The sequence below is a fragment of the Nilaparvata lugens genome, chromosome 8 (assembly GCF_014356525.2).
Source record: "Nilaparvata lugens isolate BPH chromosome 8, ASM1435652v1, whole genome shotgun sequence".
Lineage (NCBI taxonomy): Eukaryota > Metazoa > Arthropoda > Insecta > Hemiptera > Delphacidae > Nilaparvata > Nilaparvata lugens.
The window spans coordinates 37,377,382-37,396,905 of record NC_052511.1 but is presented as its reverse complement, the minus strand read 5'-3'; the positions used below and the strand labels follow the sequence as shown (position 1 = coordinate 37,396,905).

The 19,524-nt window shown below is 33.6% G+C and overlaps 1 protein-coding gene and 1 non-coding gene across 2 annotated transcripts in view; both read left to right on the top strand.

The window, feature by feature from the left end:
• LOC111047913 (dynein heavy chain 7, axonemal-like) overlaps positions 1 to 19,524 on the top strand; it is a 135,990-nt gene that overhangs the window by 23,609 nt on the left and 92,857 nt on the right. The window contains 7 exon segments of the mRNA XM_039435139.1: positions 545 to 784; positions 2,548 to 2,713; positions 4,399 to 4,622; positions 10,790 to 10,924; positions 12,942 to 13,096; positions 14,364 to 14,550; positions 19,211 to 19,434. Coding sequence (XP_039291073.1) covers positions 545 to 784; positions 2,548 to 2,713; positions 4,399 to 4,622; positions 10,790 to 10,924; positions 12,942 to 13,096; positions 14,364 to 14,550; positions 19,211 to 19,434 — 1,331 coding nt within the window.
• LOC120352891 lies at positions 7,988 to 8,108 on the top strand. Its single transcript, XR_005572119.1, has one exon. It is a non-coding gene; the product is annotated as a U5 spliceosomal RNA (small nuclear RNA).

The following is a 19,524-nucleotide window of genomic DNA, read 5'->3' as shown; positions in this document are numbered from 1 at the left end:
TAATCTTTATTCTCTCATTTCTATAATATTATTGGAAACGTTTTTCCTTGACGAAATGAAGAGTATTCCTAAATAATTCAAAATAGCTGAAACTTTACACTATTTTCTCTTTATTTTATTTTGTGTTCATTTTTATAGTTTTTCTAAATTTAAAAAATTATATATATATATTTTTATTAAATTCAAACGTGGACTGCGAATACGCCCCGTTTCGGGAAGCCGATTTTCTGACTCCAGCTGTTCAAAGTCTAGAACTTAGCTAAATCCCGAGCTCGGAAACCGGCCCTTAGTGTTTTGTGGCCACATTGATAGAAAAATAAATCTGATTCTTTGCTTTTATGTACTTTAAAATTAAAATTGAAATTCAATTTAAAGTATCCTTTACAACATTTTTTTTTATTTTCACACAAGTTTTAAACTCTATTAACTAAGTCAATTACTCTAAGTCAATTTTATTGTATTTTGTATTTATTTTGTTTTATGTGGAATAAAAACATATTCTATTCCAATTTCAAGTGTGATTACTTCTGTTTGTCGATTGCAGTTCTTCAAAGGGCTGGCGTCGTGTGGCGCATGGGCGTGCTTTGACGAGTTCAACCGTATCGAGGTGGAAGTGCTCAGTGTGGTGGCGCAACAGATTCTCTGCATCATTCAGGCCGTGCGAAAGGGTCTCAAGCAGTTTGTGTTTGAAGGCACCACGCTCACTCTCAACCCAGCCTGCTATGTTTGTATCACTATGAATCCTGGATATGCAGGACGCTCCGAACTGCCTGATAATCTCAAGGTGCGTATCAATGTTTGATACAGAACAATTCTTGCGTATCAAGATTTGATACAGAACAATACTTGCGTATCACTATTAACAACGGACGGTCCTGATAATCTGAGGGTTTGTATCAAGGTTTGATACAGAACTATACTTGCGTATCACTATTAACACCGTGTTATCGGATGGGCACGTTAAACTGTCGGTCCCGGCTGAAGTATGACAGTCGTAAGGCCCATTGACGGCTTAAATTTCAGGCGGTGGGACCTTCCCGCAAGGGACTCCCCACCAACAAAAGCCATACGAATTTACTTTTACTATTAACACCGTACGGTGCTGATGATCTGAAGTTTTGTATCAAGGTTTGATACAGAACTATACTTGCGTATCACTATTAACACCGGACGGTCATGATGATCTGAAGATTTGTATCAAGATTTGATACGGGACTATTCAGAATACTGTAGGTTGAAATAACAAGGGTTGAGTCAAGATTTGATATGGAACTATTTAGAATAGGTTGAAAAATTACTGCTTGTGTAGCACTATTTATCCTTGATACACAGAAAGGTTCTGATATCCTGAGGGATCTAATTAATCAGTTGCCTGATAATCTGAAGGTTTGTATCAAGATTTGATACGGAACTTTTCAGAATAATGTAGGTTGAGATCTGTAGGTTTGTGTCAAGATTTGATACGGAACTTTTCAGAACACTAGGCTGAAATCTGGAGGCTTGTGTCAAGATTTGATACGGAACTATTTGAAATAGGTTATAAATTACTGCTTCTGTATCACTATTTATCCTAGATACTGGATTTACCTGATAATCTGAAGGTTTGTATCAATAATTAATAAAAAACTTCACTTAAATAAGTAGACAAATTTCAAGATTTGATACGGAACTATTTAGAATAGGATGAAAAATACTTCTTCTGTATCACTATTCATCCTGGATATACCGGAGTTGCTTGATATTCTGAAGGTTAGTATCAAGTTATAATAAGAAACTTCACTTGAAATAGGTATAGTTCTGATAACCTGGATGATCTAATTTATCAGTTGCCTGATAATTTTAAACATTTCAAGGTCTGTGTCAAGATTTGATACGGAACTCAGGGGTGATCTTCAATCACATCGTAAATGCTCGGTTGCACAAAAGCTTGTTAAATTTTAACCGTGATTAAATGCCATGGGAATCAATCAGGGAAGAATAATTTTCGAAAAAGTCTTCTCTTATCGGTTCTTTTGACATTTAATGATGACTAAAACCCTGATGGTTAAACAGGCTTTTGTGCAACCGGGCCCTAGTCAGATGAATTTGAACTAGTTTTGTAATATTATTTTTTGTTGGTTTAGAACCAACTATCGCTCAAACCCGAGTTTCTAATATTTATAATAAAAGTAATGATTTAGAAGGGAAGTAATAAGATAAAATTTTGAGGTTCAAGAAGATCAAGTAAGATTAAGTACCGTTTGCCTAGTGCCTGTTCAAACGAAATGTCATTTTAAACTGGATTAAATCCTTATCAAGTCTCGTTTATTATAATGTGGCTCATTTTCAGTTAGAGCCAAAATTCAGTTGAAGCTTCCACTGTGCAAACGGTCCTGAGAAGATGGAATAATTACCGTATTCAATTTTTTGTGCCAGAACAAAAAAAAATCTGCGCTTGGCGCAGTTGGTTTAGCCTAGTAATTTTTACAAATTCCTATGTAACTTTAATTTCTTTGTATACAGGTGATTTTTATGATAGTATTTATTGATGATTTCCGTTTTGTTTAGGTTCTATTCCGTACCGTTGCAATGATGGTCCCCGACTATGGGTTGATTGGAGAAATCTCTCTCTATTCATACGGATTCATCAATGCCAGAAAACTATCTGAGAAAATCGTTACAACTTATCGTCTGTGTTCGGAACAGCTCTCCTCTCAGTCTCACTACGATTATGGTAAAATCAAATCACATTTCTTAAAAAATTATACACTTCCATAGATCTAATAAATGTATTTATAATATAAGTTAGTTGACAGTGTTGATTTGATTAACACTAAGTCTAGTTGTAATTCAATATAATTCTAGTTGTATGACAACTGTCAATGCTATTGTGAATGGCCTATGATTTGTATTAATAAATAAATTATATGAATATAATAAATGTATTTATAATAATATATAAGTTAGCTGACAGTGTTGATTGTGATTAACACTAAGTCTAGTTGTAATTCAATACAATTCTAGCTGTATGACAACTGTCTATGCTATTCTGAACGGCCTATGATCTGTATTAATAAATAAATTATTTGTCAATAATAAATGATGATATGATTTACCGGAGGTTAACTTTGATGAACTTTTGACGTCTGAAAATGATTTAATTTGACCCAAGGCAAATTCTAGTGGCATTTTATTTATTTATTGGATAGAGTAACAGTAAACAATACAATAGTCGGAAAAGAAAAAACAGTCTATTGCCAAAAACTTCTTCTATTTTACAATTTTGTTTAAAATCGTCCAAATATTATGTAGGTTATGTCTATTTCAATTTCAAATTAAATGATATCCATGTGCTAATGAAATTCATTATGAATACGGAATATGAATGATGTATAATTGTACAGTGAAATTAGTGTGTTTTCCACTGATCCACTATACATAAATGTTTCAATTTACAATTTATAGTCTGTTTGTAAAAAGGAGAGAAGTCAATATAACTTGAAGTTGGCGCTTGTATGCGTTTAAAAGTGATGAGTAATTTCAGCTCATTTCACTGCTGGACTCGTAAATACCAATTCTCACAATGCTTTCATTGTAATACGGTAGTTACAGTGATTATATATTAAAATTCAGTATTCATTTGACCAAAAACTATTTACATTTCATAATACACAAATCAAATAACATAGGCTAATCAGAAAAGGACCAACAGGCCTAGCCCAAAACTGTTCCCTCTCCAAATTTTGATAGATGAAGTATGTCTAAAACCTATGATAGGTGAGTACTGTGTGAGTCGGTCTTACTGTTTCAAAATCCCTATTGAAACGCGCATGAGATCATACATGTAAACAAAACATGGTCTTTCGGCTTCCAGAACAGACTATAGTGTGTACACATCACTCAGTAAGGTGTTCCCGTTTTACAAGCTTTCTATACTTTTCTGTGAAACAGCCCCCACAATTCAAATTAGTCCAAATATTCAGGTTTTATGTTGTACACCATATTATCTTGAAATTCCAAATCAGGACAAACCTGCTAATTTAAAATTTGGATAGGTTTATGATAAAATTTTCGAAAAACCCCTAAAACAAACTTTAAATTCACAGAATATTGAATTGCTACATTAAATTTATATCTATCTATAATGTAATAAAGTAAAGAATTGGCTTATACATGTACGGGATAGGGAATACACGAGTGACGCATCATCAGGTCTGAACTACTCAACTGATTAACTTGAAATTTTGCATATTCTTAATTTACCGAGGATGATTGGTAGCCCATTTTAATTTCATCAAGATTTCAGCAGATAAAGTTGTTAATTAGACCTTTGCGGAGCACGGGAACATGGGTTACCTGCCAGTATCATAATATTAAATGTATTACAACTAAAAATATAAAATTGAAATTGTTTTGAAGGTATGCGAGCAGTGAAGACCGTGCTCCAGGCGGCGGGAAATTTGAAACTGAAATTCCCGAAACAATCGGAAGAAGTGCTGCTGCTTAGATCCATCATGGACGTGAATCTGCCAAAATTCTTGAACCATGACGTGCCTCTCTTCGAAGGAATCATCTCGGATTTGTTCCCGGGTGTCAAGCTTCCCACACCCAACTATGACAGGTTTATTGGCGCTATCACGAAGGCAAGTACATTTCACCATTGATATAGAATTTTTAATCGGAGATATAAGTTTTATATAGCTTTAATCATGCCAAAGAAACCAAGAAACAGAATACTTTACAATGATAGATTAATAAACCGGAGATAACAGCTGTTATGGCTATTATGCCAAAGAAACCAGTACATGTCACAATATGAAATGAAATAATTTATCGGAGGTATAAGTTTGCTGTGGCTATAGTTATGACAATAAAGCCAAGTTACGACTAATTTTGTGAGGTGGCTTTAGTGTGTTCCACGTTATAACAGCAATGAAGAAAGATAGGAGAACGGTGTTGCTCTCTCTCTCTCTCTCTCTCTCTCTCTCTGCCTGCCAGTGTCTTCTATAGAAGATAGTTGATACTGGTATATCTGATGTAATATTAACTGTTCATTCTTGTTTAAAATAATACAACTATTTTATTGGTCAACTAGCTGGTCTTGGGCCCAGCAAACCTCTTACCGCCAAAAAGTCAATGTATTGTATTGACTTTATTTGGTGAATCATGAAATTTATCTGACAATCAATATTTTCATTTACATCTCAATACGGACTTCCTTTGTTATAAGTCATGCAGCATGTATTATTACGAAAACATATTCTTCTCAATCAATTGGTAGTAATTTCTATCAGTAAAGTGTTGAATTAAAAGAGAAATAGATAGGTTGAACCAGTGTTTCAAAGATAAATTTAATGCGTTCATAGTTGTTGATTGTCAATAGATGGTCCAGGAAATATGCGTTATACGATGAATCACACAGAATTCCATACTCTTTCCATCTTCCATTTTAGAATGAATATAAGCTAAGCTAAATAAAAAATTGTAAATTATTTTGTCATTCTTCAGTAATTAATGAATGCAATATGAACAACTCTCTTTCATAAATACATATAAATTCATATTGTAAATTTTCAAATAAATAATAAATAATAAATAAGGTGAATATTTTTTTCCAACATTTTCTAGTTTCTCAATGTTAGGGGACTGATAATTATTTGTTAGGTCTTCTAAGGAGCCATTATCTACAGCTGGTACCAATCAACTACATTTCAACTCCAAACTACCGTTTTAATACCAGTATACAATTTATATTAAAAAATAAAATATCAATTATTTCTTTAAAAACTAAAATAAATAATAAATAAATCTTTATTCTATGACAAGTACATTACAGAATAACAATAATCAATATTGAATTCAACAAAAATGCTTAGTGTACAGTCAATGAATACAATACTGTTTGCTAAAGAGTGAACTTTGTCTGCAAACAGGAGCATATCTCACAATTGAAAATAAAATAGGGAATTCGCTTAGCGTACACACATGAGATATTATAAACTGAAAATAATGGGAATAAAATAATAATGATAATGAATATGAATGATACCAAATAGTAAATATAATAAATAATTAAAACCACACACACACACACACACACACACACACACACACACACCACACACACACACACACACACTCATACAACATGGAGCTGATTTTGTTAAATCATAGCTTACACCTTCCAATGGTGTATCAAAAAAAAAAAAGAAGAAGAACGAGTGAATAAAGTTCAGATTAAAATTCCAAAAAGATCCTCAATCTCTCCCGGTGAACGATTCATCAACCACAATCTTAATCTAGATTTAAAAGAAGCAATACTAGCTACATTTTTGACTTCAGTGGGAAGACAGTTGAAAAATTTCGGGCCCAAAAAAACGAAGCTCTTCTGAAACAAAGTACAATGAGAACGAGGCAATGTTATGAACCCCCTCTCAGCATTCCTAGTGTAATAGGGTAGGCCTACATCAGGTCCATGGTTACCACTTTTCTTATAAAATAGTGCCAGAACCTTGAAGACATACAGATATCTCAACGGCAGGATGGATCTTGCTTTAAAAAGTGGGAATGAGTGAACCCGCCCACCCTCGCCGCAAATAACACGGATAATTGCCTTCTGCAGCCTAATCAAAGGCAAGAAATGAGATCTATAAGTGGATGCCCAGCACGAAATACCATACCCAAGTCTGGACTGCACAAATGCATAGTACATATTAGAGACAACATTACCGGGAAACAGATGCCTTATGTGATAGAATTTCCGCAGCATCAGAAAGAGAACCTGCTTCAGCTTCTTGATATGGAGCCTCCAATTTAGAGTATCATCTAAAATTAACCCTAGGTACTTGATAGAATTGGTCCGGCAGACAACATCACAATTACAATTCCGCTGCCCCATCAAGCAATCCATATCATGATACCTGAGCGGGGTAGGGAGGTCAACCGAGGTAGACAAGGAAAAGCACATATACTTAGTTTTGTTCGAATTCAGAGCCAACCTGTTCATTCCAAACCACAAGCTAAGATCATTTAGATCTCTCTGCATCATATTGCACAAAATATGAGAATCCTTAGCAACATAAACCAGGGCTGTGTCATCAGCAAATGATGTAACACATCCCTTGAATTTATGGTTGAACAAGTCATTAATATAAACCAGAAATAGAACCGGGCCCAGTACAGATCCTTGAACTAAACTTGAATCAGAACTTGAACTAAACTTGAACTAAACTTGATTTGAACTAAAACTTCAATCAGCCGCCATTTTGAATAAAAGTATCATAGAACATTTTTATTGATGTTATATTTCTTGTTTTAAAAAGGTCTTTAAAATTATGTACCACACAATGGGTGTTTACATTTAAAATATTCTAGCTACTACCCCTAAGTTACTCCCTTATGAGGGGTTGAAATTCAGTTGTACGTCAAAAGGTACAGTATTTGACCAACAACCTATCCTGAAAGTTACAGAATCATATCTACAACAATATCTCCAATTTACTGAAGGGTTCCTATACATATGACTCACTTTGTATAGATGAACATAAAAAGAAAAGCAAAACAGTTTACTTGGAATCTTAGACCTCACTTCGCTCGGTCAATGAGTTTTTTATAACTCAACATTTTTTATGAGATAATCGTGTATTATTTCAACACTAGATTACTGAATGACTTTTCAAAATCGACGTTGAAACGCGGCAAGTACTGGCGTGAGTAGGGGCGCCATCTACCGGTAAAATTAGAAACCACTACAACAGTTGCTCAGCTAGGAACAAGCTTGTTGAAAAATTCACTTTTTTCATCTTTAATGCAAATTTAGCAAATTGAATCGCTCTATTTTGAAGGAAAGATGAAATTGAAATACCCTTTGAATTCGTTGCAGCAGAATCCACAATCTTATCTTTACTATTTATTTCACAATCACAAGTTAAACACACGATGCTAGTGCAACTCTCGCTCGAGTTTTGTGTGATGTGAGAATGGGCTCCCCTGAGTGCCCTTGTTCAGTTAGCTCTGGTTCCACTTCAAAGTCGAATAAATCTTTCGCCTTTTACTAAAGATTTCCGTGGAGTGGAACACATGATGAGTCTACTCTGAATTTTTTCAAGTGCTCGACCGAAAGGTTGAGCCATAATCTGATTAACAAAGCTCTTTCTTCCTTGAGTTGGAACGGTAGAAAACTCATTCTGAACTTTAACCCTTAGCACTCTGAAGGCATATTTCCAAATAAGTCATATCACTCTTGTGGCCTGCAATGCAGCCCAACACCATTTCTCTCACAGCTGTGAATATATAAAGCACTGACGTACCGATCAGCTCTCGTGTCCTGCATTGCGGGACATAGCCATTTTCCGCTACAGGTCTCTAGTCCTGCAATGCAGCCCACTGTTAACTGTTGACTAAATATCTTCTCCTTCTATTTACCACATATCTAGACAAATCCAAGACGGGTTATCCAACTTAGACTAATATAATATATCAAATGAACCACTTTTGAATAGTCGGAAATTCATTTATTTGTGAAAAAATCCTTTTTATTTCGACTATTTTTTTGCTTCAGTGACATATGATTTTATTATCTCATTTTATTAATTATGGAGGCATATAATGTGTATAAAAACATAACAGAGTAAATGTCAACTAAATTACAATGCCACCTACCTACTAACGAAGCTTCTAATGCTTGAAAAAACGTCAAAACTAGGGTGGCTTTAGCAACACATAGTCAGCAGTAACATGGTGTGAAGCATGTTGGTGTGATACGAGTTTACAGTTTAGTGATAAGATTTTCATCATGTTTTTGATGTTTTAATAATATTAGTTTAATAATCATTGTAAGTAATGGATAGAGAAGGGAATCTACCATCAGATTCGATAAGAGATTTGATCTTTGGAGATCTCTCTGGAAGTGAAGTTGAACAAATTGAAAAGTTGAATTTAAAAAAATTCAAGGATCAATAAAATGTAAGTTTTTATTTTTTATTGTTTTATAAACATTCCATATGATTATAGAATAAAATTTTATCAAGATTATGAGCGATTTTTCAACTTTATTCTGACTTGAATGATAAGTTACACACCAAATGTATAGATTTTTTTCTTTATCAAATGCAATTTTTTATATATGTAAAAATTTTATAAAATGGTAAAATACATTTCATTATTGACATGATGTTGAAAAAATAAATCATGGTAATTAAGCCGTTCTCCAGAGAATAGGCTTTTTATATACATAATCTGATTCTGATTCTACAACTGGTTAGATATCTAATTCAGAGTTCAATGGCATACAGTGCCTATCAAATGCAGAGTACACTGAGTGAGCAGTGTTGGTCTGCAATGCAGGACAGGAGACTGGAGAGAGTAGATTACGCTCGGTACAATAAGAACCAGAGCAGAAAACACCATGTCCTGCAATGTGGGACAGAAGAGTGCTAAGGGTTAATTCTTCTACAGCAGAGATGGGAAGTTCGCATCACTTTACTGATTCCGGTTAATCGGTCTCGTTCAGTGCCGCGACCCGTTCAAGACCTTGAAGATACCCCGTGAGATCCGGATCACTCGTTCACCTTACTGATCCGTTCAATTTGAACGGGTCATGACCGAACGACCATCTCTAAGCTACACGTACTAGCTTACTGTAGGTGTAGAGAACTCTGTACACTGTGCAAAGAAAATTGGTTGCTAGCTAGTCTTAATAACTAAAACGCACCTTTTGTGTTTCTATTATTAATTAGCACACTTTTTTATCATATCAAGGGCCCGGTTTCACAAAAGCCGGTTAAAATTTAACCGTGATTAATTCCACGAGAACCAATCAGAGAAGTCGTTGAAAAGATTGCTTCTCTGATTGGTGCTCGTGGAATTAATCACGATTATAATTTAACCGACGTACGTGCAATCGGCACCAAGTGATTTAATCAGTTCGTGATGGGAAACAACATTGAGGAATTTACATAATGTGTAATTTATTTAATTTTAGTTTAATGTATTTGAGTTTTGAGTGTTTATTACTATATAACAGAGTACTCTGTTCGATGTACAGTATCAGTGAACATGACCGGTACAATGAGAATATTATTCCCTTGATTTCCAATGATACTAGGCTATTCATATTTGGGTCGCCGTCTTGGTGTCACCCCGACTACTTGACACCTGGTCATTTTGGCCATAGGCGACTACTTGTACCCTCGTAAAAATATACCATTGCCGTCAAGTTGTCCCCCCGACTACTTGACACCTACTGGACCAAAGGTGCCAACTAGTCATGAGCGTAAACGACAACTTGACACCTCGCACCCTAGCGTCAGGGTGTCCCCCCGATTAGTTGTCACCTCATTAGAAAGGAGGCAAGTAGACGGGAATGGATCACGTCAACATGACACCTTGCACGCTGGCGTTAAGGTGTCACCCCGACTACTTGTCACCTACAGAGCACCAGTTGGCACAACTTGAACCCCCGCGGTGTAGGGAGGAGGGATCAAGCAATTTTTCTTACTGGTTGTGATGTAGAATTGAATTTCAAGCACTTTTGTTTCAGAAAATACAGTAAAAACAAAAATACATCCAATAGACTTCTCTACTAGAACTACAATGGTAATTCTCTTATCTGATTGAAAATGTTGCGATAAATGTTATTAAATAGGAATCGCCTCATATATAATAGTTTTGCCTTTTAACCATTTACCATTATATGAATTTACTATAATACATATTGATATAGAATGGGTGGATCATGTAGTGTGATATAATGTGAATGATTTAATAAGAATTCAACTCAATTTTAACAATAAAATGATTTTTGTTACAGTCTTGTGAACAGCATAATCTACAGCCGTCTGCACCTTTCATAACGAAAATTATACAGACTTATGAAATGATGGTCGTTAGGCACGGTTTCATGCTTGTTGGTGATCCATTCTCTGGAAAAACTTCTACTTTGCATGTAAGAAACTTTATTTTTATCAACATTTATATTAAATAAAACATAATTTATAATAGAATACAATAATGATTCATTTCCGCTTTGAATCAGTAATTGAACGAGCGAAGCGAGTTCCTACTGAAGAACAGAGGCTCTAGTCGCTGTTTGTTTGTGGATTTGTATGTTCGACGATTACATCCGATTTGATTTCATCAATCAACTTGAAATTTTCAACACATCTTTCATTGAACTATTATTTAGATTGATTTCATTGGTCATAAAAGTTGTTGGCTTACCTTAATTCTTTTTGAGGATATACTGCTCAGTGTGCGTTATGAGGAGGGCAATAATGAGATGTAGTTCCTGGTGCCCTCAAATATGTATATTTTAAAATAAATAAATAACAGGATAACATTGAAAGTGCATAAAGAAGAAATAATCATTATTTATAGTGATAATCAGTTGTCAGCTGGAGTTTCAATTGCATGCAATGAATTTTACTTTCTCCGCTTTTAATAGAACAGCTGACAGAAAATCAAAGGCATTTTGAGCGAGTTATCCAGGATGGGTGTGTTTTTCAATTACTGTTTATCATCTTAAAATGTATGAATTCAGGGCTTCTTATTTTTGTTCATAAAATAATATTATAGTACCCTTTTTTGAAAAGTGTTTAATAGAAAATATGTTTATCCTCCCCCAAATTATTTTGCATAATAATTTTGTATCATTGAATCAATAAATGAATGTAATATAAAATAATAGATTAAAAACACTAATTAAAACAAATATCTAGTTTCGATGTGTCACATCATCTTCAGGTTTTTAAAATCGATTTCAAATAATCGTTTTACTTATAGTTTTCAAGAACTGTTTATCAATATTAGTGGAGCCTTGGAGAAAGCTGGTACATTTCTTATGGCATAACGTAAGCCATATTGGATTCGTTCTAACCGGTCTTCCACCTAGTTAAGTTTATTTATTTATTGGATGAAGCAAACAAGTACAATATTCAGAAAAGAAAAATCAGGCTGAACTTGCCTAATATTCTTTTATAGTGAGGTCCACGTTATAATGGCATTGGAGAAAGATAGGTGAACAACGTTGCTGATCCTCTGTCTTGTCAATGCCTTCTATAGACGGTAGCTGATACAGGTTTATTGATGTAATATTAACGGTTCATTCTCGTTTCAAATGATCACTTATAGTTTATTAAGCAAGAAATTATATTTTTCAATAATCTCATAATGAATTTACATAATTAAGATGAAATATTTTGTTAATTATTTATTAATTCTACATTGTTAAAAGAGGATCTGGCAACAGAACAAAGCGAGAAAGAGATAGTGCTATCCGCTTTGTTGAATGATAGACAAGGATAGCAATACCATTGCTTATCAAACACTGCCATTATAACGTGGACCTCACTATAGTTTTCTATTTTGAAGCTATGGGACGCTTTAGTGTGGTCCACGTTATAATGGCAGCATGTAATTTGCGATGGTTTTGCTATCCTTGTCTATCGTTCAACAAAGCAGATGGCGCTATCTCTTTCACGCATAACGATGTTGCCTCATCGTTTATCAACAATGTAGAAATTCAACTAATTGACAAAATTGTTTATCTCAATCATGAAAATTTATTATTACATCTTTAAAAAAATATATTTTCTTGACAAATAAAATATGATTAACTATTTTCAACAATAATGAACAGTTAAATTGATCAGATATACGACCAGTATCAGCTGTTTGGGTGGCAAGACTGAGATCTGGCAACCCTTTTCTCCTATCTTCCTACACTGCCATTATAACGTGGACCTCACTATACACTTTTTTCAAGCACTAGTTCAAGAAGATCCACGCTCTAACAAAACGGTTCAAAACTCTGTCCTCACTTATTATAACATTGCGACATTTTTTGTATTCCTCTATGCTTATCCTATGGTTGAACGCTCACTCACATGGCCGAGCTTCAAAATCTCCCCCTTTATCATGCATTTGTCTGATTGTAATCTGTGATTTCTTTATATTTTATACAGGTGCTGGCAGATGCCATAACGTTACTGACAGGTGGAAAACGACCGGTCAAATATCAAACCCTGAACCCGAAATCAGTCACCATGGGCCAACTTTATGGGCGATTTGATGACGTATCACACGAGTGGTCTGACGGTGTACTGGCCAATGCTTTTAGGTAAATATTACACTCTTACTCTATCTTTATTCCATACTATCATAGAGAAAAGATAGCATAAGAAGATGTCCCATGGTATAGGGCGTTTATGTTCCAAATTTCACTGTTAACTCAAGCCGATAGTCCTAGTAGTTATTTTTCGTGAAGCTATGTCGTGACACTGATAGTCTCTCATACTGTTTCGTTTTCTAACAGTAATAATGGTCAGTAATCTGCTTGAGTTAACACCAGATTAATGAAAATTATTTGTAAACACCAATTTATATAAAAAAATTAAATGGTGGTGATAATTTTGAAGCGAAAAATATTTTTAGCTCTTGTTTCACTTCAATATCAAATAAATATTTCGCCTTTTAAAAATTCGACTGAGTCATTGTCAATATTGTTGAACCGTTCCATAATTTAAAAACACAAATATGTTGTCAAATTCTACACAGTTTATTTGTGTTTTTATTCAATTATTTTGCCTTTTACTAAATGTTTCCACTATCTATAGAAATATATAGATGAATAATGAATAATCTATCTTTCAAATTTTTTAGTTGCTAGAAAAACTACTGTAAAATCTACTTATTGACCGAGCGAAGTGAGGTCTAAGATTCAAGTCGACGGTTTGGCATTTATCTTATGTTTAAATGTTTGAATGTTTAAATGTTTGAATGTTTAAATGTTTGAATGTTCAAATGTTTATATGTTGCGCATTTACAGCGAAACGCGGTAATAGATTTTCATGAAATTTGACAAGTATGTTCCTTTTTTAATTGCGCGTCGACGTATATACAAGGTTTTTGGAAATTTTGCATTCCAAGGATAATATAAAAGGAAAAAGGAGCCTTCTTCATACGCCAATATTAGAGTAAAAATCAGACTATAGAATTATTCATAATAATTCAGCTGACAAGCGATTACACAGATGTGTGGAGAAGCCAGTCTATTGCTGTATTTCCATAAGGTCTATAGTTTCATCAGGTACTTGTGGATGAGAATACTGCGTGAGGTCTACTGTTCACAGAACTACTAGTTAGCTCTTGTTCCACTTCAATATCGAATAAATATTTTTCCTTTTACTAAATGTTTCCATTATCTATAGAAATATACAGATGAATAATGAATAATCTATCTTTTCAATTTTTTAGTTGCTAAAAAAACTACTGTAAAATCTACTTATGTATATAAAATCTATGTTGTGATCTATTTTTTAAGAGTATTGTAATCGTATTTGAAAATGAAATGATTTTGATTGACATTATTGAATAATTTATTTTAGAGAATTTGCAATGAGCACATCCGATGAGCGCAAATGGGTGATATTTGATGGGCCGGTAGATGCGGTGTGGATTGAGAATATGAACACAGTGCTAGATGACAACAAGAAGCTATGTTTGAACTCGGGAGAGGTCATCACAATGACTTGGTCTATGTCGATGATATTCGAAGTCATGGATCTTGCTCAGGTAACATTAATTTAATTGATTAACACTATTAACAGATTTAAACATGTATGAACATGTCTAATTGATCTATGAACATAGATTTGGAATTTCTCCATATTAAGATGAAATGAAAGCGATATTTTCAGTTCCACAAAATTGCAAAAGCTTCTTGCTTTTTTGTGACTAGTAAAATATAATTATTGTTTGCTTTAATTATTTTTGTCATCAGCATTTTCAATGTTTATAACTAATTTTTCATGATGAAAGTCATCTGTATTTTATGTCAAATTTTATTACTAATGGGCTCTTTTTCTACTGATGATTTTTATTACTTTCCTTGCCCTATTACCTATAAGTAAGGAAAGTATTGCGTTCCGAAAAAAATTAAGGTACCCCAATTTCTAAATTTATATACGTTTTAAGGTCCCCTGAGTCCAAAAAAGTGGTTTTTTGGTATTGGTCTGTGTGTGTGTGTGTGTGGTGTGTGTGTGTGTGGTGTGTGTGTGTGTGTGTGTGTGTGTGTGTGTACACGATATCTCATCTCCCAATTAACATAATGACTTGAAATTCGGAACTTAAGGTCCTTACAATATAAGGATCCGACATGAACAATGTCGATTAAATGCAATTCAAGATGGCGGCTAAAATGGCGAAAATGTTGTCAAAAACAGGGTTTTTCGCGTTTTCCTTGAAAACGGCTCCAACGACTTTGATCAAATTTATACCTAGAATAGTCATTGATAAGCTCTATCAACTGCCACAAGTCCCATATCTGTAAAAATTTCAGGAGCTCTTCCCCATCTATGCAAAGTTTGATTTTAGATTTCCAATTATCAGGCTTCAGATACAATTTAAACAAAAAATTTCGAGTGGAAAAGATTGAGCATGAGAATCTTTACAAATAATGTTTAATAACATTTTCACCTAAAACTGAAAATAAGCTCGAAATTCGAGAAAATGTGATTATCCAATTGCAAACTGTTGGCAACTGTTGATTCTCTTAAATCATTCACTATGAAGAGATAGCAGACCTCGTATGTCTCCAGCGTTATTGTCCTGTCACCAGCTGGCTCAGATCTTTGTTTATAAGTAGACTTGATATGCGCGTGGACACTAGCGTCAGGTGATAACGGCAAGGAAAGTTGTGTGAGTGCGCTACACCAGATTTTGTTACAAGTAATGTAAACAATATATTGGTTTATTATTATTTATGAAACATGAATTTTAAAAACACTTATGGATTGAAAATTCACTTGTTGTGGGTCATCATCAGACTGTCAGACTGTATTATTTATTATTTTCACAAGAAAGCACAATGGGATAGAAAAAATAAGGTTTAAATATAACATTTAAATTGCAATTAAAAGGTACAAACTTGTTCATCTTAAAATAGTAAAAAAGTAAAGTTGAAATACCCATTAACATTTAATTTCTTGGGATTGATATATATAATATAATATTATACTCCTTGTACTATTTCTCTCCAAAATTTAGATACATTTTGAAAGCTCGAAATGAGGTTTTGATTCCACTTCTATGAAATTTAGTCCTTTTTCATTCAAAAAGGAGTATTTGTTTTGATTATGGTAATATGAATAATATCATGTGGAATAGACGATGTCGCTTTTATTTCAACTTGAAATAAAATCTATCTACTGCATTTATACGTTACAAGTATTGACAGTACTAAAGTGGGGGTAAAAGCAATTAGTACTGAATAAAACGACTGATGAAAATGCTGCAACCACACGTTTATTTGAGGGCTGGAAACCCCGGGTTGTTACAACGTTATCAATCTCCAGTGATGTAGAGATAAGATCTTATGCTCTCTATCTTTTCTAAGATTCTATTCTACAGGGTGTTTCAAAAGTAGTGTCGAACATTTTAGGGTATTGTTCCTGGATGATAGGAGACTACAAATGACGTATTTGAAGTGTCCAAAACTCAGCGGGTATCCTTATAGCTGCCATTTTGTTTTTTTCACTTCGGAATTTTTATCTCAAATGTTGTATTGATCTGAAATTTGGCATGAATATTTATGCTATAAAGTCTCAACTTCAAAAAATAAAATGAAAAAGTTTTTGATGTACATATTCAAAATGGCGGCGATTTTTAATTTTTGATTGCAAATTTCACGAAAACCGTTCACTTTACAGAAAATTTAGAGGAGACAAAAAAGTTGGAAATTTTTATCAAGATTTCAAGGATACCTTATTGTATTAATATTGGTCAAAGAATAACAGAGAAATTGATTATTTTCATACAGCATGCATGATCTTGAACAAAAAAGATCATCTGAAAAACATTGTAAAATCAGCTGGATGGCCATATGGAGCCATACCGATTTTCAAAGCTTCATCTTAAATACAATTGGAATTAAAATGTATTATTGATGTTTGAATTGTAAAAAGTGGTCATGCATGCAATACGAAAATAACAAATTTCTCTGTTATTCTTTGACCAAACTTAATAAATGAGGTATTCTTGAAATCTTGATAGAATTTGCTAACTATTCTCTGTAAAGTGAACGGTTTTTGTGAAATTTGCAATCAAAAATTTTAAATGGCCGCCATTTTGAAAATTTACATCGAAAAGTTTTTATTTTATTTTTCAAAGTTGAGTCTTTATAGCATACATATTCATACCAAATTTCAGATCAATACAACATTTCGTTCTTAAGATGAAAATTCCTAAGTGAAAAAACCAAAATGGCAGCTAAAAGGATAACCGCTGAGTTTTGGACACTCAAAATACGATATTTGTAGTCTCCTATCATCCAGGAACAATACCCTAAAATGTTCGACACGACTTCTGAAACACTCTGTATTCTTTTTTATTACATTCTATCCCATTGTACCACCTCATATTCTACCATATAATGATTTATTTACAAATTCATGAATTGAAATTAAATTTATAAATTTTTTCGATGAAAGATCTATATCTCCATAGTTAGGTCCACGTTTTAATGCCAGTGGAGAAAGGTAGGAAAACAGTATTGCCGATTCTCTGCCTTGCCACTGCTTTCTATAGAGGAAAGCTGATACCGGTATATCTTATGTAATATTAACTGGTCATTCTTGTCCAAAAAAATCAATATTATATTTTATTCGACAAGCCAATATATTATTCAATAATTGACTGATTAATTTTTGTAATATTGATATTGAATATTCTGTTTATTAATAATATTTCTACATTGTTGAAAACCACCTGGCAAAATTGATTGATTGATTGCCTTCATTAAGTGCAGAGTTAGGACTCCATGTCCTCTCTGCACACAACCCTAAACCTAGACATTGCGGGGCTAGAAAAGGATACTGCTACAAATAAAAGTATAAATCTTAGTACGATTTCAATTTTTTTTGTCACATGTTTTGGACATTAATGCCATAGGACATGGATTTGAAAATCATTTGAAAATGGCATTAATGTCTGAAAAATGTTGTGACAAAAAAATTTAAAAGTGTACCGTACTGTGATTTATATTTTTATCTATATTAAGAGTAGCCCTAAAGAAAAAAGACAATCAAGAATAGTGCTATCTTCGTCCAATGATAGCCTCACCAATGTTAATCAAATACTGCCATTATAACGTGGTTCTCGCTTCAGTTTTCTCTTTGTAGAAACAACATGTTTTGGCTATTAATAATGTCATTATAAATGTCGATATAAAATTATAGCCGAAACATGTCGTGTTTACGAAAATAAATGGGTACTAGTTAACTCATTCCAAAAAGATTTTGAGCTAACCCAGAAGATACATGATACGTTATCAAGAGATAAAAATAACAAATCGAATTACCTTTTTTTTAATTTTTTACTTACAACATGTTTTACTTATTTATTTTATTTATTAAGTTAGCACAAACAATACAATGATCGGATAAGGAGAAACATGCTATTGCCCAAAACTTCTTCAGTTTCCTAATTTAGTTTTAAATTGTCCAAATATTATACATAGGTTATGTCCATTTCAAACAAACAATTTTAGATTTGGATAGATTTATAAAAAAAAACTTTCGTAAAAACATTAAACAAACTTTAAATTCACAAAATAATGAATAAAACCACTTGAATTTTGAGCTCGAAAATGTCACGTTCACCATATTATTACGTTTTGACATATTATTATTAGCGTATGGCTTTCAATGGTGGGGAAATCCAAGGATAGTTCCACCTAGCCGTATATATAGTCCAAAGTTCCCTTATGGGAAACCATATAAGGTTATAGTGAGCTCAATACTTGAAATTTACACTTTTCACTTCAAAATAAAGTAATTTATGTTATTATTAAAAGTCATTATCATTTGCAAGTAGCCATAACAAGAAGGTAATAATTTATATCTATTTATCTATTTTATTTATTTATTCTTAAATAAATGGCTTTTATCAGCAGAGAGATCCTTTTGGATGTTCTGCCTCGCCGTATTACGCAATGTCATTTCCTATCAACACTCAAGTTTATAGGTTATTTATTGGGTTCTTCATGTTTTCTCACTAAAAATTTGCACTTTAACTTCCTGAGTTTCTATTTTACAAAGTTTAAAATAAAGAAAAATTATATTCAAACACAATTCACATTTAAAAAGCAAACAAATATAATATTTTGATGATATATTTATTAAAGAACTATTATGTATTGAAAAAATTAGTTGAATATTTGTTGTGCTATTTGCAGGCTTCACCAGCCACAGTGTCGCGATGCGGGATGATCTACATGGAGTCGTCCACCCTAGGCTGGACGGTGCTGGTGGACTCGTGGCTCACCAGTTTGCCGGCCACCCTGGGCACACATGCCGTCACCCTGGCACCCATCTGTCACTGGCTCATCCCCGCCTGCCTTGCATTCTGTCGCCGGCACGCCACTAGTCAGATCTCTGCAGGCGTCTCAAATACTGTCAGGTGCGTTACTCCAAAGAGAAAAGATAGCATTATTGATCTAGAGCCGAGATATACTTGTTTTAAGAAACCATTGCAGTTTCGAACTTGGAG